The sequence below is a fragment of the Monodelphis domestica genome, chromosome 3, assembly GCF_027887165.1.
Source record: "Monodelphis domestica isolate mMonDom1 chromosome 3, mMonDom1.pri, whole genome shotgun sequence".
Lineage (NCBI taxonomy): Eukaryota > Metazoa > Chordata > Mammalia > Didelphimorphia > Didelphidae > Monodelphis > Monodelphis domestica.
In genome coordinates this window covers 403,513,483-403,538,732 of record NC_077229.1, presented here as the reverse complement: position 1 = coordinate 403,538,732, position 25,250 = coordinate 403,513,483, and the positions used below count along the sequence as shown (strand labels likewise).

General features: G+C 37.6%; 1 protein-coding gene across 11 annotated transcripts in view; it reads right to left on the bottom strand.

Annotated features, from left to right (window-relative positions):
- KIAA1328 (KIAA1328 ortholog) overlaps positions 1-25,250 on the bottom strand; it is a 577,332-nt gene that overhangs the window by 148,328 nt on the left and 403,754 nt on the right. For 9 of the 11 annotated variants that reach the window (XR_008917189.1, XM_056820799.1, XM_007486737.3 and 6 more), the window contains one exon: positions 18,521-18,628. The exons of the other annotated variants lie outside the window; for them this stretch is intronic. Coding sequence is in view for 8 of the 9 variants with exons in the window: in XM_056820799.1 (XP_056676777.1) it covers positions 18,521-18,628 (108 nt within the window). In the remaining variant the exon portion in view is untranslated. The remainder of the gene's footprint in view (positions 1-18,520; positions 18,629-25,250) is intronic. 11 annotated transcript variants of the gene reach the window in all.

Genomic DNA, 25,250 nt, shown 5'->3' with positions numbered 1-25,250 from the left:
AAAACTGAAAGATTCTGCATGAGAAACTTGGCACTGGGCTGAAAACAATAAAAGGGCAAACTGTCAAGTCACATTGCTTTGCAAACAGGCTTCTGTGCCTTTGCAGTGAGTGTCTTTCATCAAAAACTTCACTTTTAGGTGTCACACACATGGAGGGGGTGTGCTAACTCTGAATACATAATACCTATTTGCTCATAAAAGACAGTAACATGACAGTATATTGTGTCAGCTCATTCATTGGGATGTGCAATTTCCTTGTATATTGTTTTAAGATTCCTTTCCTTCCAAACACAGGAGTCAGAAACAGGGCTTCAAAAGGTTGAATTTTGTCAACGCCACTCAGGTATGCTTTCGACTTTGCTTAGCCTAAGAACAATGTAAGAACAGATCTTATTCTATTTTGTATCTACAGTCTCACCCTGAACGTTTTAACCACTCAATCAAGTATTTGTTGTGATGATGATACTGAAAAGAGAGGCATCACAGAAAATGCTTATTGGATAGAAGCACTGGACTTGGGTGTCAAAAAACCTGAGCTTGAACCTTGAATCCACCATCTCTTTCTTTTTAAATTTTATTTAATTTAGAGTATTTTACCATGGTTACAAGAATAATGTTCTTTCCCTCCCCTCTCCTCAACTCCCTCCCATAGCCAATGAGCAAGTCCACTGGGTTTTACATGTGTTGATGATCAAGACCTATTTCCATATTACTGATATTTGCCCTAGGGTGATTGTTTAGAGTCTATATCCCCAATCATATGGCCATCGACCCATGTAGTCGAGCAGTTGTTTTTTCTTCTGTGTTTCTATTCCCGCAGTTCTTTCTCTGAATGTGGATAGGTTTCTTTCTCATAGATCCCTCTAAACTGTCCTGAATCATTTCATTGCTACTAATAGAGAAGTCCATTACATTCGATTGCACCACAGTGTATCAGTCTCTGTGTATAAGGTAGTCCTGATTCTGCCCCTTTCACTTTGCATCAGTTCCTGGAGGCCATTCGAGTTCCCTTGGAATTCCTCCACTTTATTATTCCTTTGAGAACAATAGTCTTCCATCACCAACATATACCACAATTTGTTCAACCATTCTCCAATTGAAAGGCATCACTTCATTTTCCAATTTTTTTGCCACCACAAAGAGCGCAACTATGAATATTCTTGTACAAGTCTTTTTCTTTAGTATCTCTTTGGGGTACAAACCCAGCAGTGCTATGGCTAGATCAAAGGGCAGACAGCACCCTTTAGGCATAGTTCCAAATTGCCTTCCAGAATGGTTGGATCAATTCACAACTCCACAAGCAATGCATTAATGTCCCAATTTTGCCACATCCCCTCTCCTTTGCTGTCATCTTAGCCAATCTGCTGGGTGTGAGGTGATACCTCAGAGTTGTTTTGCTTTGAAATTCTCTGATTATAAGAGATTTAGAACACTTTTTCATGTGCTTATTAATAGTTTTTATCTTTATCTGAAAATTCCCTATTCGTGTCCCTTGCCCATTTATCAATTCAGGAATAGCTTGATTTTTTTGTTCAAATGATTTAACTCCTTATATATTTGAGTAATTAGAACTTTGTCAAAGGTTTTTGTTATAAAGATTTCCCCCCAATTGTTGCTCCCCTTCTAGTTTTGGTTGCATTGGTTTTGTTTGTACAAAAACTTTTTAATGTAATGTAATCAAAATTATTTATTTTACATTTTGTAATTTTTTCTAACTCTGGCTTGGTCTTAAAATCTTTCCTTTCCCAAATATATTCTCTGTTAACCTAATTTACTTATAGTTTCCTTCTTTATGTTCAAGTCATTCACCCATTCTGAGTTTATCTTGGTGTAGGGTGCAAGATGTTGATCTGAACCTAATCTCTGTCATACTCTTTTCTAATTTTTCCCAGCAGTTTTTGTCAAATAGTGGATTTTTGTCCCAATAGCTCGGGTCTTTGGGTTTATCATAGACTGTCTTGCTGAGGTCATTTACCCCAAGTCTATTTCACTGATCCTCCTTTCTATCTCTTAACCAGTACCAAATTGTTTTGATGACCACTGCTTTAAAGTATATTTTGAGATCTGGGACTGCAAGTCCTCCTTCCTTTGCATTTTTTTCATCATTTCCCTGGATATTCTTGATCTTTGGTTCTTCCAAATGAACTTTGTTATGGTTCTTTCTAATTCAGTAAAAAAAAGTTTTTTGGTAGTTCAATGGGTATGGCACTAAATAAATAAATTAATTTGGGCAGCATTGTCATTTTTATTATGTTAGCTCATCCTACCCATGAGAAGTCAATGTTTCTCCAATTGTTTAGATCTAGTTTTAATTGTGTGGAGAGTGTTTTGTAGTTGTGTTCATATAGTTACTGTGTTTGTCTAGGCAGATAGATTCCTAAGTATTTCATATTGTCTAGGGTGATTTTAAATGGAATTTCTTTTTCTAATTCTTGGTGCTGAAATGGGTTGGAGATACCTAGAAAGGCTGATGACTTATGCAGGTTTATTTTGTATCCTGCAACTTTGCTAAAGTTGTTGATTATTTCGACTAGCTTTTTGGTTGATTCTCTAGGATTCTTTAAGTAGACCATCATATCATCCACAAAAAGTGATAGTTCGGTCTCCTCATTGCCAATTTTAATACCTTCAATTTCTTTTTCTTCTCTAATTGCTACTGCTAGTGTTTTTAGTACAATGTTAAATAATAGAGGTGATAATGGGCATCCTTGTTTCACTCCTGATCTTATTCTTATTGGGAAGGCTTCTGGTTTATCCCCATTGCAGATGATGCTTGCTGATGGTTTTAGATATATGTCGTTTATTATTTTTAGGAAAGGCCCTTCCATTCCTATACTTTCTAGTGTTTTCAATAGGAATGGGTCTTGTATTTTATCAAAGGCTTTTTCTGCATCTATTGAGATAATCATGTGATTTTTGTCAGTTTGCTTGTTAATATAGTCAATTATTGGATGGTTTTCCTAATATTGAACCATCCTTGCATTCCTGGTATGAATCCTGCCTTGTCATAGTGAATAACCCTTGTGATGACTTGCTGGAGTCTTTTTGCTAGTATCCTATTTAAGATTTTTGCATCTATAATCATTAGGGAGATTGGTATATAGTTTTCTTTCTCTGTTTTTGACCTGCCTGGTTTGGGGATCAGTACCATATTTGTGTCATAAAATGAATTTGGTAGAACTCCTTTGCTTATTCTGTCAAATAGTTTGTACAATATTGGGGTTAGTTGTTCTTTGAATGTTTGATAGAATTCATTTGTGAATCCATCTGGACCTGGGGATTTTTTCTTAGGTAGTTCTTTGATGGCTTGTTCAATTTCTTTTTCTGGTACAGGGTTGTTTAGGTAATCTATTTCTTCCTCTATTACTCTAAGCAATTTATATTTTTGTAAGTAATCATCCATATCACCTAGATTGCCATATTTGTTGCCATATAATTGGGCATAATAGTTTTTATTAATTGCCTTATTTTTCTCTTCATTAGAGGTAAGGTTTCCCTTTTCTTCTTGGATTCTGTCAATTTGGTTTTCTTCTTTCCTTTTTTTAATTAGACTGACCAGTACTTTGTTTATTTTATTTGTTTTTTCAAAGTACCAGCTTCTAGTATTATTTATTAAATCAATAGTTCTTTGACTTTCAATTTTATTAATTTATCCTCTGACTTTTAGGATCGCTAATTTAGTCTTCATCTGAGGATTTTTAATTTGTTCACTTTCTAGTCTTTTGGAAATGAATGTTAATGCTTTAGATGAGGTTCCTAAATAGCTTGTGGAATGGGTTAAAATGAAAGATTACTATTTAGCTAATATATACATATATATATATATATATATATATATATATATATATATCAGAATATCCTAAATATTGGGATGTATAGGGTGCTCAGGGAGGAGTAATATCTTTGGTATCAAGGGCTTGTTGTGCCCTCATAGGACAGCTCTCCAGCCTCTGACCCTCACCTGACACCCAGCTCTCACTTGTGGCTCCTAGTAGCTGCTAGCATGCGGCAGCGGCCACACCCTGGGCAATGGCTTCGACCGGCCGGCTAAACCCTGTGAGGGTAGCCATCGGGTCGTCGTGGACCCCTGGTGAACTAGGGCTTTGCTCACCCAGCATGTGAAGACTGCTTTGGCTGAACAGACGGAAGAAACCAATAAGAAGATTCAACGGCTGAGAGGGTGATGCTGCAAGGCACTGTGGAGTGTTTAGGGCGTGTTGGAGCACAAAAGACAACACGGCCATCCAATGCAGCTGAGGAAGTCTCCAGATGTAATGACTTTTCCATTAGACCCAGGCTTCCAACGCCAAGAGAGTGGGACTATCTCTGTGCATCGACTTTTCCACTTAAATCTTCATGCACAAGTGTCTTTGTGCACAAAAACACACAAAGACAATAGTTACCGAGAGACTACTACAACTATCCTAAATATTACACCTTTAATTCCTGTGCTGAAAAAACAGGAGATTTTTCTTTAGGCTTTGGGAAGAAAAACATACTAAATGTCTAGCTGTTGTAAAAAAATTTGCTGTGCTAAATGTCCATTGTGTTATGTCGTGTTATGCAAATGCAAAGGACAAGGCACCATGGCCAATTTTGAAGAGGGCAGAGGCTCAGGAGCCTGCAGAACTCATGAACCAAATCAGGTTGATCCAAATGCTTAGGGTATGACTCTTATATGACTAAATGTTATGGTTGTATCAAATATGATTGTGGGAGCAGTGAGAGCAATCCTCCAGTTATTAAGATCATCAATAAAGTATATAGAAGTGATAAAGTTTGACCTAAAAAAGCCCCAGGAAATCAACTCACCAAGATGAAATCAAGCCTTATTTCATGCAGATTTCATTGAAGATACTTGGGTCAATCCCACTGAACAAAAACCAGCACAAAGTATAGACTTATTTAATTCAGTTTAGGGCTATATACTAAATACCTGTATCATTCTGAAGGTGTCACAACTGTTGTATAATGGTGTTAAAATAAAGAGGAAGAATCAAAAGTCAGTAGAAAATGTTTTTTAAAAAATCTTGGGAAAAGTTTTCTATAATGGATAGCTTTGAGAGCCTAACTGGTGGAGGGCATTTCTTTTTCTTTTTTTTAAATTAATTTATTTAGTCAATTTAGAAAATTATTCCTTGGTTACAATAATCACATTATTTCCCTCCCTCCCCTCCACCCACTTTTCCCATAGCAGATGTGCAGTTTCATTGGGTATTACTTGTGTCCTTGATCAGAACCTAGTTCCATGTTGTTGGTGTTTGCATTAGGATGTTCATTTAGAGTCTACATCCCCAATCATATCCCCTCCACCCATGTATTCAAGCAGTTATTTTTCTTTTGTGTATCTGCTCCCACAGTTTTTCCTCTGAATGTGGATAGTGGTTTTTCTGGTAGATTCCTCCAAGTTGTTCAGGATCACTACATTGCCACTAATGGAGAAGTCCATTACATTCGATTGTACCACAGTGTATCAGTCTCTGTGTAAAATGTTCTCCTGGTTCTGCTCTTCTCACTGAATCAATTCCTGGAGGTTGTTTCAGTTCACATGTAATTCCTCCAGTTTATTATTCCTTTGAGCACAATAGCATTCCATCACCAACAGATATTCTTGTACATATCTTTTTCCTTATTATCTCTTTGGGGTACAATCCCAGCAGTGCTATGGCTGGATCAAAGGGCAGACAATCTTTTAGCGCCCTTTGGGCATAGTTCCAAATTGCCTGTGGAGGGCATTTCTGAAGGAATTTCACTATACACTCAATGAAGTCTTCAGATGTAGCCAAACAAATTTCTAAATTGTATATAGGAAAATGGTTCAAGTTCAGTATTAAATTAGTTCACAATGCTGCTTAAATGTATCTTATTGTATCTTTAAAGAAAAATTAAAGATTATACTTTCTCTAAAATTAGGGCAACCACTATAGGGAAAGTTAAACTGAACAATAACTTTAGCTAAACTTCAGGTCACATGCATTTAACATAATGAGTTGAAGAAGATGAAAAGGCCATTCATAATGGAATTCACTGAATTAGGAATGCCATGCTTAGCTGCCTTATAACATATAATTAATGATCCCATAAAAACACGGCAGTATGAACTCCCCCTGCTATCCAAAGAACCACTTTTTCTGTTAGTAGAGTGAGTAGTTCTTCCACAAATCTTGCCCTGCAGGGAGCTGCCATGCTTCCCCCAACTCTTCTCTGTGGATGCCACTTGCTTCCTCCTTGATGTACTGTCACTCGGACCATTACTTGCTTGGTCTGTGGTGCTTGGTAATCGCAGTTAGCTCTGCTGGAGGGCCATTTCCTCCTCAACAGTTATGTCTAATATCCCACACCTTCCTAGAGATAACTCCTAATCCCCTTTAAAACCCTTCTTCTTTTATATTTCTTTATTGTGTTAACGAAGATCAACTATCTGAAGATCCATTTTGTTTCATACCCTACCCAGTCACCTGGTACAACAAAGAAAGTTCTCTTCCATCAAATAGCCTGATCCTTATGAAGCCCCAGTGCTCAGATTCAAGGTTAAAGGATTAAGGCTTGAAGGCACTGAGTTCCAAAGGAGAATACACCAAATAGCAAATGAAACACAGAAATCAATCCTTTTCACTGCAGGAGCAGTGTGAAAAACAAATCAGTTGAGCTCAATATAAAATTTTCTCTGTGGGACTCTCACAAATTAGCACTGTAACAGATGTAATGGCCAGTTCTCTGGAGACAGGCACCCACCCACAGCAAACCACCATAAGTCATCACAGCCATGGTCTGCTTTCAGACATTTTTTTTGAAGAAAAAAGGCATGGTCAGAAACAAAAATCTCTTTCCACTTCACTTCTAAATGTGTATTTCATGTGTGTGTCTCTAAACAAAAGAATTCATGAGCTTTTCAAAATGTGTGTGTGCACATATGTGCATATGTAAAAGGGGAAAAGGGTGCTGAATATGAGATTGTGATCTGAACCAGCAAAAGATAAAGAAGTTTAACTTTTGAAATTTTATTCACAAGTCTAATTCTGAGTCTCAATCAATTTTTCATCTGGCCTGACACTAAAAGAAATAGAATTATTACTATTAAAAATAAAATCTTCTATAACGTCTGACTTTTCCCCCCACTTTGAAGATTCTTTAGTATGCTAGAAAACAGATGAAAATTTACTTAAGCCACCACACTTAACCTTGCTTCCTTTCCTTTCAGGCCTGCAAAGCACATTTACAGAGTTATAGAACAGTCCTATATATCAATATTCCAAAGAAATTTTCACATAAAATGCTTTCTCTATTGCCATTTATCTTATTCTAGTTTGTTAGAAATCTCCTTTTTCAGAAGAATACACAAATGAAATTAGGGGTATGTACATGTAAAAAGAATATACATGTCTGGCTCATTCCAATGTTGAAATGAAAATGAGAGTCAATGAGAGTCAATTAGCAGTGCCTGATATAATTTTAGAGAAGAAAATGGAAGACTTATAGAAGTTTCATCAACTTCAGTGGGTTTCAGTGTTCAAAGAAAGAGTTTATGTGGTATAACACGTTATCACAAATTTTAATGGGAAGGGGGGGGTCATTCCTAATATAGGTTAAAGAAAGTGGAAAATTCCTGACCATTTCACATATGTTCATTGGAAAACTAGATAAATAGTGGGCCTGGAGTCAGGAACACCTGAGTTCAAGTGCAATCTCAGACACTTATTAGTTATGTGAACCTGGGCAATTTACTTAACTTCTGTTTGCTCAATTGTAAAATGGTGATAAAAGCACTTACTTTGCATGGTTGTTATTAAGGTCAAAAGGGATAACATTTGCAAAAATTCCTGGCACAGTACCAGGCATGTAGTAGGCCCTCTATAAATGCTTATTCCCTTCTTCTTTATTCCTTGAAATTACCCTTTACAGTATTTTTATCTCATAGAGCAAACCTGCTAGATAGCTCCATGCCTAGGATATTGCTTGAAACATTGAATCATATTCTGATGTGAACTATTCCAAAAGAAGTTTGTCTCCAGTCCCTCCCCCAAATACTTACACTTTATAATGCTCTCATTAAAATTTAAGAATTGTAAAAGAGAGAATCTGCAGTGCATGAAAAGGACATCATCTGTCAATCAAAAGGTAACATTCCATTGGAATGTTCCCAGGAGAAACAGTTGGAAGCCAAGCCAGCAGCTGAATTGAGAGACTTGCTTTTGGGGCTAGGCTGAGAGGTTTCTGACTGGACCCCTCTTAGCTTCTGACCTGAGGCTGAGAGACCCTTGTGACTTCTGGAGCAGAGGTAGAAGCTTTTGAACTAACTTTTGTTTTGTGTGGCTGAGGGTGGTGACTGAACCTGAGGAGCTAATTGTGTCTTTGGACTTGGATTAATCAAGCTGAGATTATCTGACTGTCTGGTTAAAAGAAGAAAGAAGAAAAATATTTGTCCTCCAAACTCTGACTGTCCCTGTATCACAATTGTGACAGAACTGCCATTTCCCCAATACTCTCCTAACTCTTTGTGTAGATTAGGGATTACCCCCCCCATCCCTCTTACCTCATCCTCCATCCTGTCCTGTCTTCCCCAATAAACCTCTTTACTTGAGAAAGAGAACAAGAGTATCTTCTCTAAACCTCACAGTTCATCTTGAGTTACACAGAAGGTGGCTGACAAAAAGGGGGGAGGGGAAAGGAGGCAGGAGGGAGTGAGTGGAAAATGGGTGACATTTTGAGGGAGGAGGGTAGGCAAAATATTGATCCATTAGCCATCTAGTAGTGATCAATAGAAACCCTAGTATCTCTTTATTACTACTGACACCTCTAAGACTGACTGAACCCCACAATCCTTAGAAAGGCAGAGAAGTAGAAAAGAGAAAAGATGTTTAAACAAGTTACTTGTGGTACTGTGGTGATGGCTGTCATTGTTTCTGGGTCTACAACATACTATACAGCAAAACGACCCACATGATTGTTGACTCTATTGACTACATAGGCAACATGACCATGTCTATTTTGCAGTTGCCATTCCAAACAGACCCTATACTCTGGCAAGTCCTGGTTCAAGTTTATGTGCTCTTAATGGCAGCCCTTCAGACTCTGTCTCAAGAAAAGAAACTTTTTAGATTTGTGATTCCCCTAAAGGCAGAAAATATACTGGCAATTGATAACAACCTGGAAAGCATGATTAAGACTTTTTTTGAGGAATTGATTAAGGAGAAAGGGCTAGATCAGGTTATGGGCAAGGACAATGGACAGACAAACAGTGTACCTGAAGAAAAGGAAAGAAAAGTCACTGAGAAGGGAAATGAAGGTAAAAAGGACACTGTGTCTGCTAGTGAACTAGAGAAAATCTGTCCATTGAAAGAGGTCACCAAGCTATCTAGTACTGCTGGTGTACTACAGTCCAAAATCCATAGACAATTAACCTCACAGGAGCTTGAATCACTGAAAAGACATTTCCCAAAATTTGTAGAGCATCAAGGAACTGAAATAAGCTTTTAGGATTTTTGATCCTGATTTTGAGGATGTTGAGTTTCTCCTGTCAGAACTGTTCAGCCCCCATGAACCAAGACAATTCCTGGAGAAGACAAGATCTGATAGTAACCTAACTATCTGGCCCACTAAGGAGCAAAGGGTAGATCTGGACTTTGCAAACCCCACTAGAATGTCCTACCTAAGGAAATGTAGGGAGAATTTGCTTTAAGCCATAAAACAATGCTGCTCAAAACCAAATGCATGGGCTAGGTTTGATAAGATCATGCAAAGCAAAGGGGAACATCCAGCCACATTCATTGACCATCTGTCAGAAATGGCAGAATCAATATTAGGTCTAGAGTCAAATAGTGAAGAATCTTCAAGCCATGTCTGTAGACAATTTTTAAGGGGTTGCGCACCTCATTTAAAACATTTCTTCAAGTACTATTTCCCTAAGTATGACTCGGTTGGCCTAATTGAACTGCGTGACACAGCAAGTTACTTGTTTGATAATTAGTCAGAACAAAATAAACAAGTCCAAGACCTAAAAGACAAATTAGAAATGACAGAGAAAAATCTAAAGGAAAAGGAGATAGAAGAAATCAAGAAACTAAACATGGTTAGGACTTTCCCAAAATCTAGTTGCACAAGACCTAGTTATAAAGCAAAGCCAGGGCTGAGAGAAACTAGGGAATGTTTCTTTTGTCACAAGAGAGGTCACCTTATCAAAAATTGTTTTTCGGAGAAGAAACACGAGATTAACAACAGGAACACACAAAATTCACAAACTAGGTACAAAAAGTCCTCTTGCTGTTCTCATTGCACATTAAAATCCTCAAAGCAAGTACTGGATTTGCATGAGATGCAACATGCCATAAAAACTGGAGCCAAACTGAAGTATTCAGATATGGTTAGGAAAGAGTTATGAAGCCAGGCCTTTAAAGTATATAGTGTGACAAATGGAGATAGAAGAAATAGTGAGAATGAGGCTGCAGTTAAAAATAGTAGAAAAAAGTTGGGAAATGGTGAAAAGGTGAAAATTCAGTGCAAGAAAGTGAATCTGTAAATGATAGCACATGCAATAAAGTAAGAGAAAGGCAGAGACAGATTAAAGAAATTGATGCAGAAATTAAGGAAATAACATCTCAAATAGCAAATGAAATGAGAAACTTTGAAAAGAGCTGCACAGTAACCACACAGGAAAAAAGCTTAAATGAAATCAAATCATTCTTAGAAAACTTTCTTCAGTGTAGAGTCGGCAATGGAATTGAATTATGCAAAAGAGAAAGAAAAAGTCACAAGAACTCAAGCAGGATTTAGTGACAGAAACAGAAACATATCATTTCAATTCCCTAAAGGTTACTGTTGCTAAAGAAGAAAATACTTTCAAATCATTCACAGAATTGTATCACATCCCACCAAACTCAGTTAATTCATCCAATAGCCAAAATGGCAAAGGTACCCTTAGAAAATACATCTGATTTGAATCCAGAAGCTGATACCTTCCATCCAGCAACGAGTGATTTAGATAAGGAAAAATTAACTGAAAATAGAGTGAAATTACTTTCAAAAACTATAATCCTATTCAAAGTAACATAACAGTTAAATCTGAAAAAGGGAATGGAATGGTAGTCTTACTAACTGAAAAATCAACCAAGGATTTAAAAAAAACATTCTTGAAGCCAACATTCTAAGTGGCAAAAGGGAATCTAGCCAAGTGGAATTATGTGAAATAAACAGTTATGATTTTGATTCATTTTCCAATGTGGTAGAGAATATAATCTCAAATGAAGACTTCATAGGAAATGAATTAAATCTAAAAGAATTAACTGATCAAAAAATGCACCTGGTGGAGGGTAGCAAAGACATGAGTTGTAATTCAGTGGCAGTAAACACGTTAGCTACCCACAGGCCAGAACCATATGTATGGATTAAAGTGGGGGAAAAAAAAACTACAAGGCTCTCTTAGATACTGGTGCTTCAAAATCTGTCCTAAAGACATGTCCAGGGGATACCAACATAGGGGGTATGGTTTCTGTAGCTGAGCAACAGGACAAATACAACAGGTCCCTGAGCTCAAAAGCACTATGGTTAAATTGGGTCTCCTCTCCATAGATCATACCTTCTTGTTAATTCCCTCATGTCCAGGCAACCTTTTAGGATGAGATTTTTTGTGTATAAAATTCAAGTGACATTACAATGTAAAAAATCTCGGAAATTTTATATGCATTTACCCAAGATTTCACTGAAACACTACCCATTGTTATAACAACTAGAAGAAGAACCTTGAAAGAGAAAAGGTATGCTTTAAAAGTATTTAACAGTAAGAAAATTCTATCCTCACTGACTCAATAAACTTTAGTGGCTCCTGGTGTAACTTCAGGATCAAATAGGATATACTCTAGACTTTTATAACCTGGTATCCACCTGGCTTTCTAGACTTCCTACACCTTATACCTCCCAACCTCACACCCCTGCAACAAGTGTTCTTCCAGTCAATGAAACTGATCATCTTGTTCCTGGAACAAGACCAAAATTTTCTGACTGAATTTTTACTGGCTGCCTCCTATACGCAAAATGCTCTCCTTCCTCATTTTTACCTCTTTATTTCCTTCAAATTCCAGCTAAAATTCCACTTATCATAGGAGTTTCCCAATCCCTCCTGATCTTATTGCTTATTATCAATTGTTTGTACATAGCTATTTACATGTTGATGTCCCCATTGAATTTTGAACTTGACAGCAGGGACTACTATCTTTTGACTTTATCTCCTCAGGCTTAGCACAATGCTGGACACATAGTAGGTGCTTAATAAATGTTTATTGACTAACAGAAGACTTTTTTTCCTTTAGTAGATTCCTACTATAATTTTTTTAAAACAATCAAATATTAACCACAAGCTTGAGACAACTATCATTATTGTCTTCCCTAGGCCCCCTTTATTCAAAATCTTTGGGTCAAACTTGTATAACCTGAAATGACTTGAGTTCAGTGGAAAATTGGTTAGTTTGTGCTTTGGGTATAGGAAAGAATGATATTCTAAGGAGGACCAGGACTTGTTTTCAAGCAGTCTAAGTGAAGAACTAAACTCTGGAAAGGAGTACCAGATTTCAGTAACTCATAGTTTAATCAGCTTCCATTATTGTATAAAATATCTTGCTTTTATAAGTGTACAAGTTCTGTTTTTGGTTGTTGTTCTATGAACAAGTGTTCTTTCACTCACTAGGGAAGGATTCATATTATCTCCAGTATCAAATGAAAAATCCTGTTTTGAGCCTTTCATATCATCCTATACAGTTTGTCACTGTACCCTCTAAGTATACTTCTTGCTACCCTGATGATAATAACAATTTTTAAGAGTTACCAATATCATCTTTTCTTAATGGAATAAAAATCATTTGATCATATTGGGTCCCTTAAAAAGTTTGTTTTGTGTTTGGGCATAAAATTTTCTATTTAAGTCAAGTCTTTTTTTTTTTTTAAGGAATGCTTGGATGATTTCCATTTTATTAAATGACCAGACTTTCCCCTACAAGAATAGTCAATTTTGCTGGGTAGTTGATTCTTGGTTGTAGACCCAGTTCCCTTACTTTCCAGAATATATTCCATGCCTTCTGGTCCTTCAGTGTGGATGCAGTCAGGTACTATGTTATTCTAACTTTGGCTCCATGATATCTCAATGGTTTCTTTTTAGCAGATTGTGGTATTTTTTTCCCTTGGTCTGGTGGTTCTTGAATTTGTCTATAACATTCCTGGGCATTGTCAACTGGGGATTTAATGCAAGAAGTTATCTGTAGATTTTTTCAATCTCCATTTTACCCTCTTGTTCAAGAATGTCAGGGCAGTTTTCTTGGATAATTTCCTGTAGAATAATGTCCAGGATTTTTATTTTGTCATGATTTTCTGGTAGTCCAATAATTCTTAAATTGTCTCTTCCATATATGTTTTCTAGGTCTATTGTTTTATCAATGAGGTGTTTCATATTTTCCTAAATTTTTTCATTTTTTGATTTTGTTTTATAGACTTTTGCTGCCTTGTGAAGTCATTTGCTTCTAGTTGTTAAATTCTACTTTTTAAAGACTGAATTTCATCCCTGGATTATTGGTCATCCTTTTCATTTTGGTCTGTTTTTCTTTGTAGGTCATCTTTCACTTTGCCTCATTTTCAAGCTGGTCATTTCTGGATTTTAAGAAACTATTTTATTGTTTTAGTTCATGTGTCTCTATTTCCAGATGTCCTATTTTGCTTTTTAAGTTCTTTCCCCAATTTTCTTCAGCCTCTTTTAATTGTTTTTTAAATTGTGTTTTGAGTTCTTCCAAAGCCATTGTCCAGTTCACTGGAGTTCCTTGGTCTTCCTCTGTTGCATTTGGTTCTTTGTTCACTAACTGGATAGAAGCTACCAATGATAATTTCTTTTTCTGTTGTTTATTCATATTCTTTCCTTCTTCTCCCACCCCCCACCCCTACCCCAGTCATTGGCTATAATCTTGCTCCTCTGTTTATTTGCTGGATCTGTGGGTTTGAGCTATTCTCTCCTGAAGGGGCTCCTTTGCTCTGCTGATTAAATAGATTAGGCTGATGGAGCTGACCTGTTGTATTAATGAGTCCTGAGACCAGATCTTCCCCAGGTGCCAGCAAAAGCTGAAGGTGAAAGTGTGGAGGCTGAAGGTAGTTACCCTCAGTCTTCCTCTCTTCCTTTCTCCCAGCCACCTCTCTGCCAGCTGCCCTGTCAGAACCCTGAGCTTCCCATGGTGGTACCAAGGTACTCTGCCATGATTGCGGCCTTCACCCTGGGACCTCAGTCAACTGGCTTCTTCCCAAAGGAGTCAGTGCAGTTGGTGGGGGAGGGGTGTTGGAGATTGAGCTTCCCTGCCCACTGAAGGCTTCTTGTCTGCACAGGATTAAGCCTGGTCAACCTGATCTACAGAGTTGGATGTTCCCTGAAGACAAAACCTCTAGAGGCAGAGGCCCAAGATGGAGAGTGGTAACTGAAGGCTGCGACCAGGCTACCCTCTTCTCTGCCCCTCGCCTCCACCTGCTTCCCTGCCAGCTGTGGTCAGAGCCCTGAGCCTTGAGTAGCTGTGGTATCAAGGCACGCCCTACAGGCTGGAGCTCTTGCCCTGAGATTCTAGCAACTGCCGGAGTCTCAGCACAGTAGGTGGGGGAAGGGTCCGGAGGCCTTCCTTCTTTCTTTTCCTTAAACCTGAGAATTCAAACTTCTCTGCTTATCTTTTAAGTTGAATCGGGCAGCTCTGTCCTCTTGTTGTATTTGGTTTTCTGCCCCCCCTCGAAGAACTTTGTTTAGGATTGGTGTGGAAGAGTTTTCATAGAGTACTCAACTTTCACTGCTTCTAAGTGGCCATCTTCTTGAGCCTTTCATAATCAGGCTACTTCCTACCTTTCTAGTCTTTTACTTTACTTACCCTTTTCTGTACCTAGTCATCCAGAGATGCTGGCCTTCCTAGCTGCACACAGCACTTTATTCTCTAATTGTGAAGTTTTCACTGGCAACCACTTATACATATATATATATATTTTTAATAAAAAACCCTCACATTCTGTCTTGGAATTAATACTGTGTATTGGTTCCAAGGCAGAAGAGCGTTAAGGGCTAGGCAATGGAGGTCAAGTGACTTGCCCAGGGTCACACAGCTGGGAAGTGTCTGAGGCCAGATTTGAACCTAGGACCTCCAATCTCTAGGCCTGGTTCTCAATCCACTGAGCTACCCATCTGTCCCCCAGTTATACATATCTTGTTTGTACATACTGTTTGCATATTGACTCTCCTATTAGAGTAAGTGTTCTTTAAGGAAAGGATTTGTTTTTGTTTTTGTTACTTTTTGTCTTTGTGTGTGTGTGTGTGTGTGTGTGTGTGTGTGTGTGTGTGTGTGCCCCTAGCACTCAGTGTCTGGCACACAGCGGACCCTTTATAGATGCCAGTTGATAGACTTATTTTGGTGGAGTTGTGCCTGTACTGTTATGGGTATTTTTTGCATATTGCATGTGTGCTAGTAAGGTCCCATGGACGGTTTTTACAACCCTATCATCCCACAAGCAATAAATATATGTAGTGGTTCTAGGTATTAATTTTTTTAAAATAACCAAAGAAGCTATTGGAGATGTAACATGGAGATGTTAGGTTGCACTCTTTTCTATATTGTAATTCAGTTACAAAAAGTAGAAAAGGCTACTCTACATCCAGCCTGTAAGGAATTTCTCTTCCACTCTTTACCAAAAGCAAAGCCAGAATTAGTAGCTGGAAGGCTTAAATTCAATTTCATAATCTCATTAAAGGTTTCCAAAGAACTGAACAGGTTGTGAAGGAAACAAGGTTGATTCAAACTGGTGTTAATTAGACAAGATGTTAAGGAAATTTTGAAAGAAACAGAGGGGAAAATGCTTTAAAAGTCACTAAAGGGCAAAAAAATTCTCATGGTTCCTTCAGTCTGTCACCTTGCTATATCTCTGGGTAAGAGAGAAAGAAAAAATGAAATAAGTATTTTGACTTTCCCTTTCTGCATGGGGAATGGAGCAATAAAAAGAATAGTACCTAGATTACAAAGGGAGAAATGTCAATCATGTTATATGGTGTAGAAGCCAAGTAAATGGACATTTAAATGTGGAGGCAGGGAAGACTGACTAAATACTTTATCCAGTGTTTTATAAGTGATTCTGAAACACTTTTAAGCCTTTATAAAGGCTTAAAATTGGGCAGACTGTCAGAGGTAAAAACAAAGAAAACAACTTATAATTTGTGCAAAAAGGGTCATCTTTGGGTAGCTGAAAAAAAGGTGGGGGGGGGGGGGGAGACTGATGTCCTAACAGAGCTGCCTCTGGCTTTTTAAGTCACTACCTCATTTCAGACAACAATTACCTTCCAATAGTTTGGCCCAGCTGTGCCCTTCTATTTGCTCCTGTTTGTCATTAAGGGCTTGTGTAGTATTTGTTCTCATTCTATAGCATTTATGCAGGAAGCCAGCGACACAAGCTCCCTAGCCTGCGATTCTTCCCACAGATAATAGAGAATAAATTGCAATTAGATTTTGGTAATTGCATATAATTAACTCAAAATGAGCTGTTAATTATAAAAAAATATGTTTTGAGTTCCTGATTATATCATTTATTTTAGTTCCAAATTCTTAATGCCTCACTTGAGTAAGTTTAATATTTTAAATACATTGAGTATTTTTTAATACTGAGATAATTTAAATTTCCAGATAAACAAAATTCAGTTTAAAATTAAGTTTCATCCTGGGAATTCCTCTGGCAAACTCAAACAGCTTGAAAGATAAAAAAAGAGGGTCATTTCCACAATTCTTGCTTGTATTCTCCAAAACCACCATCACTTGGTATTTAAACACTTCGACCGAGTTCTTTAATAAAAAAGCCAGACTTTTCAGGGCTATACAGTATTCCCTTTTGTCTCATCTCTAGATATCTAAGACAACACCATTTCCACATCCAACTGTATAAAAGAGACAAATGGACTTGTCACCTTTGCCTTTTCCAGACTTACATTAGATTAAATAATTTAAGCAGCATTGAGTGAGTACCTTAGTGAAAAGAAGACAGAAGATGAGAAACACACTTCCCAATGGTTGTCTGCCAGCATTTGGAAGTAGCTGACAGAGTGTCTTGAACTACAATGATGCAGATTAACTTTGAAAAAGCACCATGGTCTATGAAGGGCATGTAAAATTAAAAAAAAAAAAACTACCTTGCATCTTAATCTGTTGGTGCTTTGTGAAATTTGTATATAATTTTACCTGATTTCTGAAGTCATTATTAGTGTTGGGGGTATAAATATTCAGTAGATACACTTAAATATTTTTTAGGCAATTCTATGTGTTGAAGACTTGCATGATCTTGTCTGGTCTCATTTGTTTATCCAGAACAAAGAAAGGGTCATCAAGCCTTGAGAGGCAAGAAAAGAAGGAGATTCTATTTAGCTATAACAGGAAAGCTAAAAATGGGCAATCTAGCCAAAGTGAAGTTGTTAATTTCAAAGGAGAAGAGGAGATGAAAGAATAAAATTCTGTTGCTTTAAGGGCTCTGCTGTCTTATGGCTCAGTGCTCATACCATACATCACTTCTTGCTTGAGGCATATAAGAGTAGTAGTCCCCTTAGACAATAGGTATGCCCACTGAGGCCTGTATCCAATATTGCTATTACCATCAAAGGCTAGGGCATCACAGGCCAACACATTTTAAGCTCCACTTCTAAACGCTCTGAACTTGAACCTACCCTTCCTTCCTTGATAGAAAAAGGGAAGCAGAAGTAAAAAAAAAAAAAGGACTATCCTTGGGAACTGACTGCAATACTAACTTCTTTTGTCAAGTATTGGGTCACTTTTTTCCCTTCATAAAACATGAGAATAAAGTACTTATAGCAGCAGCCTCCAAGTTTAAGATTTGAGTTGTATAATATCAGATAAGTAAAATGCATAAAGAAATGAGTAATTATATGCTCAAACTTTTTATATGCATGTATATTTGATAACTATAACTCAAATGTTCAAATCACTTACTAATTTCCCTTTTTTAATGATCTCGGATTTAAATACTATAAACATTCTTGATCCACGGTAACTAGGCTCATATCAGCTGACATGAAAAAGGCTTCCTATTAATGTGACCTTCTTAGGAGTTTCTCATAAGTAATGGCTCTGCAATCAAACTAAAGATTCATCATATAGGGAATACTGTACAATCTTTCCTCTTGGGAATTTAGTGACGGATTCCTATTTATAAGACTATAGATCCATAAAAGAGGTAGAGACTTAGATTCTTAGCTTTTTAAAGTCCAAGAGAAAAATAATGATTTTCAAATAGTACTTGATGTGTTTGTATGACATTTTCCACAAATTAAAAATACATAGGATTGGGAAGCTTTCTGAGCAGTGGAAAAAGACTCCAGACTATTAGTGAGTTGATTTAAAAATAAATCAATGCCAATTTATAATTTTCACAATGAAAAAGAACACACAAACAAATAAAATCAATGATTTGGGACAATAGCCAAAAAAAAATGTACTTGATGAGATAGATCTCTGTATCCTCCCAGGATTACCTCAGTCCTGTGCCAATTCCATTCATTGAAAGATTCAGGTCTTTTTTACTGAGTGCTTCTCCATCTATGGCAATGTCTCTTGAATTAAATGCAGCCTGCCTTTTTAACCTGAAAAGATGGATACAGTGAGTTCCTAAACCTATGCTAAACCCTCAGAAGGTTACATTCTGCTTTTGGGTTACAAGAAATTAATCTTTGTCAATTTAGATAAACAGACACACACTCTCTCACACACACAGAGGAGACAAAGCTGGCCTTTACATAAAAGAACAAGATATGGGGGAAGCTCCTTGAAACACTAACTTGTGGATAACCTCAAAGGACATAAAGTCTAGTCTAGAAGTTCAAGTTTCAGAGAAACATTGTGCTATGACTTAGGTTAGCAAAAATATGGAAGAAAAAGTCAGAAGTGCCTTAGAAGGAAGAAGAAAAATAGATAATAATGCCTAACATTTATATAGAGCTTTAAGATTTTCCATATACTTTATAAATATTATTTCATTTGATTCTCACAACAATTCTGTGAAGGTGCTATTATTACATTTGTTTTACAAATAAAAAACTAAGGCTGAGAGACGGCAAGTAACTTGTACTGGGTCACACAATTAATAAACGTCTTAGGCAAGATTTGAACTCTGATCTATCAATATGTTAAGAAATAAGGCAAATGGTATGGACTGGCCAGTAATTGCATGCTTGCAACCATCTCCTAGACAACACTGAGAAAATTTCACTGATATTGAAAACTTTGGCAGGAATTTGCTAATTATTAATAAAAAGCAGCTAAATAGGCTAAAATCATGATGAGAAAAAGTAGGAATCATTATATAAACAGGAGCCTTGCAGCAACTGATCCTTCTGGGTGGCACATACTGACATATTCTGCAATGACTGCATGACTTATCCCCTGCCCAGTTCTAGATGCCAAAGTGTCAGGATGAAGTGTAGCCTAGGAATTTCTGTTCTCAGTTACTCTCTCACAAGAACCAATGCCCCCAAAGGGCTTAAAATCCATACTTTTACTAACTCTGTAACTCAATGATGCAGTCATTTTTTTACTTGTCATTGGAGGAAGGAAGGAAGCACTTTTCATTGCATTATTATCAAACTCCCAAACACCTGCCACAAATACTAATTCTTCATTTATGAAATAGGAAATTTCATAGTGTTCATAAACTTCATAAATAGGAAGCTATTTGTAGGTCAGTCAGCAACAATAATAACTAAAATTTATATAGCATTTCATGGTTCCTAAAGCATTTGATATGTGTCAACTCACTTGATCCTCACAACAATTCTGTGAGGTGCGTGCTGTTATTATCCCCATTTTATATAGATGAAGAGACTGAGGCAAACAGATCAAATGATTTTTCCAGAGTCACAACTAACAAGTGCCTGAAATAGGATTAGAATTCTGGTATTCGTGACTTCAAATTCTGTGCTCTATTGTGGTGTGCAACCTGACATTTGAGCAAAATCAGTGAGACTACACCCTAATTAAGCATGTGAAATAAAGGATACCTATGTCCTGTGGAGATCTAGATTGGGCACACATATCATCTTCTGTTCATGACAAAAAAGTAACTCCCTCACATTTTTTTCCAAAATATTTATGTACAAGAACAACATATTCTAGGGGAAGAAGAGTTGGATTGGGAAGCAAAGGGTCTGGTTCTAATCCAGGATCTACTACTCATTCCCCGACAGCCTTGGGCAAAACTCTTAAATTCTTAGCATTGGTTTCCTCACCTATAAAACAAGGAGAATGCATTAAATGAATTCTAAAGGTTCTTCTAGTTCTAAATCTATGATCTCTTTAATCCTATGAACTGACAACATTGATTAATAATTATAATAATTATAATAATCATCATAGCATTTCTACAGCACCTACTATATAGAAGACATGGGTAAGGGTTTTATAGATATTTCATCTGATTCTCACAACTACTGAGGAACACACCCTATACCAAGATAAGTTCAAAATGGGTATATGACTTAAAAATAAAGTAGTAATATTAGAAGTAAATTAGGTAAGGGGGCAGCTGGGTAGCTCAGTGAATTGAGAGCTAGGCCTAGAGACGGGAGGTCCTAGGTTCAAATCTGGCCTCAGACACTTCCCAGCTGTGTGACCCTGGGCAAGTCACTTGACCCCCATTGCCTACCCTTGCCACTCTTCTGCCTTGGAGCCAATACACAGTATTGACTCCAAGACAGAAGGTAAGGGTTTAAAAAAAAATAAGTAAATTAGGTGAATGTAGAATAGTTTACCTGTTAAATCCATGGAGAAGGGAAGAATTTAAGATCAAAAATGAGATAGAAAACATTACAAGATATAAAATGAATAATTTTGATTATATTAAAATAAAGTGTCTATACAAACAAAACCAATGCAACCAAGATTAGAAGAAAAGTAACAAATTGGGAAAAAAAATAACAAATTTCTCAGATAAAGGTCTAATTTCTCAACTCTATAAAGAACTAAGTCAAGTTTATAAGATACTAAATCATTCCCCAATTGATGAATGTCAAGGGATATGAATAGGCAATTTTCAGATGCAGAAATCAAAGCTACCATTAATCATATGAAAAAATGTTCTAAAGCCCTCTTGATTAGAGAAATGCAACTCAAAACAATTCTGAGGTACCACTTTACATCTAGCAGATTGGCCAACATGACAGTAAAGAAAAATACTAAATGTTGGAGGGCATGTAGCAAAATTGGGACACTAATGCGTTGCTGAGAGAGTTGTGAATTGTTCCAATCATTCTAGAGAACTATTTGGAATTATAAGTCTTTAAAGGCTTTAAAAGAATGCACATCTTTTGATTCAGCAGTACCACTACTAGGTCTGTATCCCAAAGAGATAAAAAGAAATGGGAAAAGACCTGTTAGTACAAAAATATTTATAACTGTACTTTTTGTGTTGGCAAAGAATTGGATACAGGGGGAATGTCCCTTGATTGGGGAATGACTGCACAAATTGTGGTATATGATGGTGATAGAATATTACTTTGCCGAAAGAAATGATAAACAGGATGATTTTAGAGAGAACTGGAAGGACCTACATGAACTAATGCAGAATAAAATAAGCAAAACGAGGAGAACATTATACACAGTAACTGAAATATTGTGGAATGATCAAGTGTGATAGGCTTTACTACTAATAGCAATACAATGATCCAGGATAATTCCGAGGGACTTATGAAAAGGAATGTTATCCATCTCCAGAGAAAGAATTGTTGGAGTAGAAATGCAAATGAAAACATGTGATTTATCACATATTTATTTGGTTATATGATTTGGGGTTTTGGTTTTACAAGATTACCTTATTACAAAAATGAATAATATAGAAATAGGTTTGGAGTGATAATACATGTATAATCCAGTGGAATTGATTGTCAACTCCAAGAGAGGGAGGGAGACAACATGAATCATATAACTCTGTAAAACTTATGTGTATATTTGTTACTGTAATAAAATAAAGATAAAATTTAAAAAAAAAACAACTGAGGGGGAGACTTCCGGTCAAGATGGCGGCTTAGAGAAAGCTAAAATCCAGATCTCCTGAAACCCTTCCTTACCGATCTCAAACCGAGTGCTCCTAGGGCACCAAAATTCAAAACGATCAACAGCATAGACCCTGGGAGTCCTCCTGGACCTGGACCTGGGTCAAAAGGTACAGCCCCCCCAAAAAGCCAGAACCCGAGACCACTCAGACCTAAGGAGCAGGCAGAAGGAAGGTCCTAGGACCCATCCCCCCCAACCCAGAGCACCAAGTCCTAGTCCGAGGCAGCAGAGGCAACCTCAGAGCCCCACGGCCTGCTACTCTGAAGGCCACATTCTGAAAACAACCTAACCCAGTCGAGGGGGCACCTAGACAGCAGGGAAAGAGAGAAGGACGGGGGAGCTCTTAACCCCCTGGGAGGAGCCTTTGGTGCTTCGGGAAGCTGCGGCCCCTCCCCCTCAGAGAGCAGGGTCTTTTGGAACAACAGCAAACCTCAGGGCTAGCAAAAGGGCCTCGGGAGCTGGCTATTCTGAAGGCCACATCCTGAAAACAACCTAACTCAGTCGAGGGGGCACCCAGACAGCAGGGAAACAGAGGAGGGGGGGGAGCTTGTAACCCCCTGGCTGGATCCTTCCATTGGAGTCTCACAAAAAAAGTCCCTGCCTCAAGGCATACTAAATTCAACCCAGGGAAAGCTAATCTCATTAGGAGCCCTCTGAGCTCCAGGAAGCCACGGCCCCTCCCCCCCGCAGAGTGCAGGAGCTAGCCGGCTAAGGCACAGGAACAAGGGCCAAGCTAGGCTTAGAGCGTGGAAGTGAGGCAACGGAGAAACCTCAGGAGGGTGCCGAGGAGAGGAGGGCAGTAACAGGGACACACCAGCAACTCCTAGCTTCCCAGGAAGACAGAACAACAACTGCATAGAACAGACAATCTGCCTAAGGCTAAAACCTCTGAACATCAGACAGAGATGAGAAAAGCTAGTCCCCCCCTCACTCAGATAGAGCTGGCAAACTCCACAGAAGCACAAAAGTCCCAAAATTCAAAAAGAAACAAGAAGAAGGGGGCGACTTTGGACACATTTTATGGAGCAAAAATACAAAACACAGAGGAGATAGAAGAGGAAACACAAGCAAATGCTCCAAAACCTTCCAAAGGAAATGGAAACTCTCCACAAACCCATGAAGAATTTGAATCTGAAATGATCAAAAAGATGGAAGCTTTCTAGAGGAAAAGTGGGAAATAATGCAAAAGAAATTCACGCATCTACAAAACTAGTTTGACCAAAATGTAAAAGAAAATCAGGCTTTAAAGCAAGAACTAATAAAGCAAAGCCAAAAGAGCAAGAAATTAGAAGAGAACATAAAATATCTCACTGACAAAGTGACAGATTTGGAAAATAGAGGGAGAAGAGATAATTTAAGAATAATTGGACTTCCAGAAAAGCCAGAAATAAACACCAAACTCGACATCGTAATACAAGAGATAATCAAAGAAAATTGCCCAGAGATTCTAGAACAAGGGGGCAATACAGCCACTGACAGAGCTCACAGAACACCTTCTACACTAAACCCCCAAAAGACAACTCCCAGGAATATAACTGCAAAATTCCAAAACTCTCAAACAAAAGAAAAAATCCTACAAGAAGCCAGAAAAAGACAATTTAGATATAAAGGAATGCCAATCAGGGTCACACAAGACATTGCAAGTTCTACTCTAAATGATTGTAAGTTATGGAACATGATCTTCAGAAAGGCAAGAGAGCTGGGTCTTCAACCAAGAATCAGCTATCCAGCAAAACTGACTATATACTTCCAAGGGAAAGTATGGGCATTCAACAAAATAGAAGATTTCCAACTTTTTGCAATGAAAAGACCAGAGCTCTGTGGAAAGTTCGATACCAAAAATCAAAGAGCATGGAATACCTGAAAATGTAAATATGAAGGAAAGGGAAAAGGAAAAAAATGTTATCTTCTTCTTTTGCTCAAACTCTCTTCCATAAGGACTACATTTATATCAATCTATGTATACTAACATGTGGGGGAAATGTAATGGGTAAATAGGGGGGAAAGAAAGACCAAATAGAATAATCATTCTCACACAAAAATTCACATGGGAAGGGGAGGGGAAGAAAACTCCCATAAGAAGGAGAGGAAGAGAGTTTTTACTTAAACCTTACTCTCAGGGAAATTAACTCTGAGAGGGAAAAACATCCAGATCCATTGGGATCTTGAATTCTATCTTACCCAACAAGGGTAGGGAGAAGGGAAAACCAAGGGGGGAAGGGGGAGAGGGAAAACAAAAGGGGAGGGAAAGAGAGGGGGGGAAGGGGAGGGAACAAAAAGGGAGGGACTAAAAAGGGAAACATATCAAGGGAGGGGACAAGGGGGACCAATTTAAAGTAAATCACTGGACTAAAAGGTAGAGCCGAAGAAGAAAAGGTTAGAACCAGGGAAGGATATCAAAATGCCAGGGAGTCCACAAATGACAGTCATAACTTTGAACGTGAATGGGATGAACTCACCCATAAAATGTAGACAAATAGCAGAATGGATTAGAATCCAAAACCCTACCATATGTTGTCTTCAAGAAATACACATGAGGTGGGTTGACACCCACAAGGTCAGAATTAAAGGATGGAGTAAGACCTTCTGGGCCTCAACTGACAGAAAGAAGGCAGGAGTGGTAATCATGATATCTGATAAAGCCAAAGCAAAAATAGACCTGATCAAAAGGGATAGGGAAGGTAATTATATTTTGTTAAAAGGGACTTTAGATAATGAGGAAATATCACTAATCAACATATATGCACCAAATAATACAGCACCCAAATTTCTAATGGAGAAACTAGGAGAATTGAAGGAAGAAATAGACAGTAAAACCATATTAGTGGGAGACTTAAACCAACCATTATCAAATTTAGATAAATCAAACCAAAAAATAAATAAGAAAGAGGTGAGAGAAGTGAATGAAATCTTAGAAAAATTAGAATTAATAGACATATGGAGAAAAACAAATAGGGATAAAAAGGAATACACCTTCTTCTCAGCATCACATGGCACATTCACAAAAATTGACCATACATTAGGTCACAGAAATATAGCACACAAATGCAGAAAAGCAGGAATAATAAATGCAGCCTTCTCAGATCACAAGGCAATAAAAATAATGATCAATAAAGGTACATGGAAAACCAAATCAAAAACTAATTGGAAATTAAACAA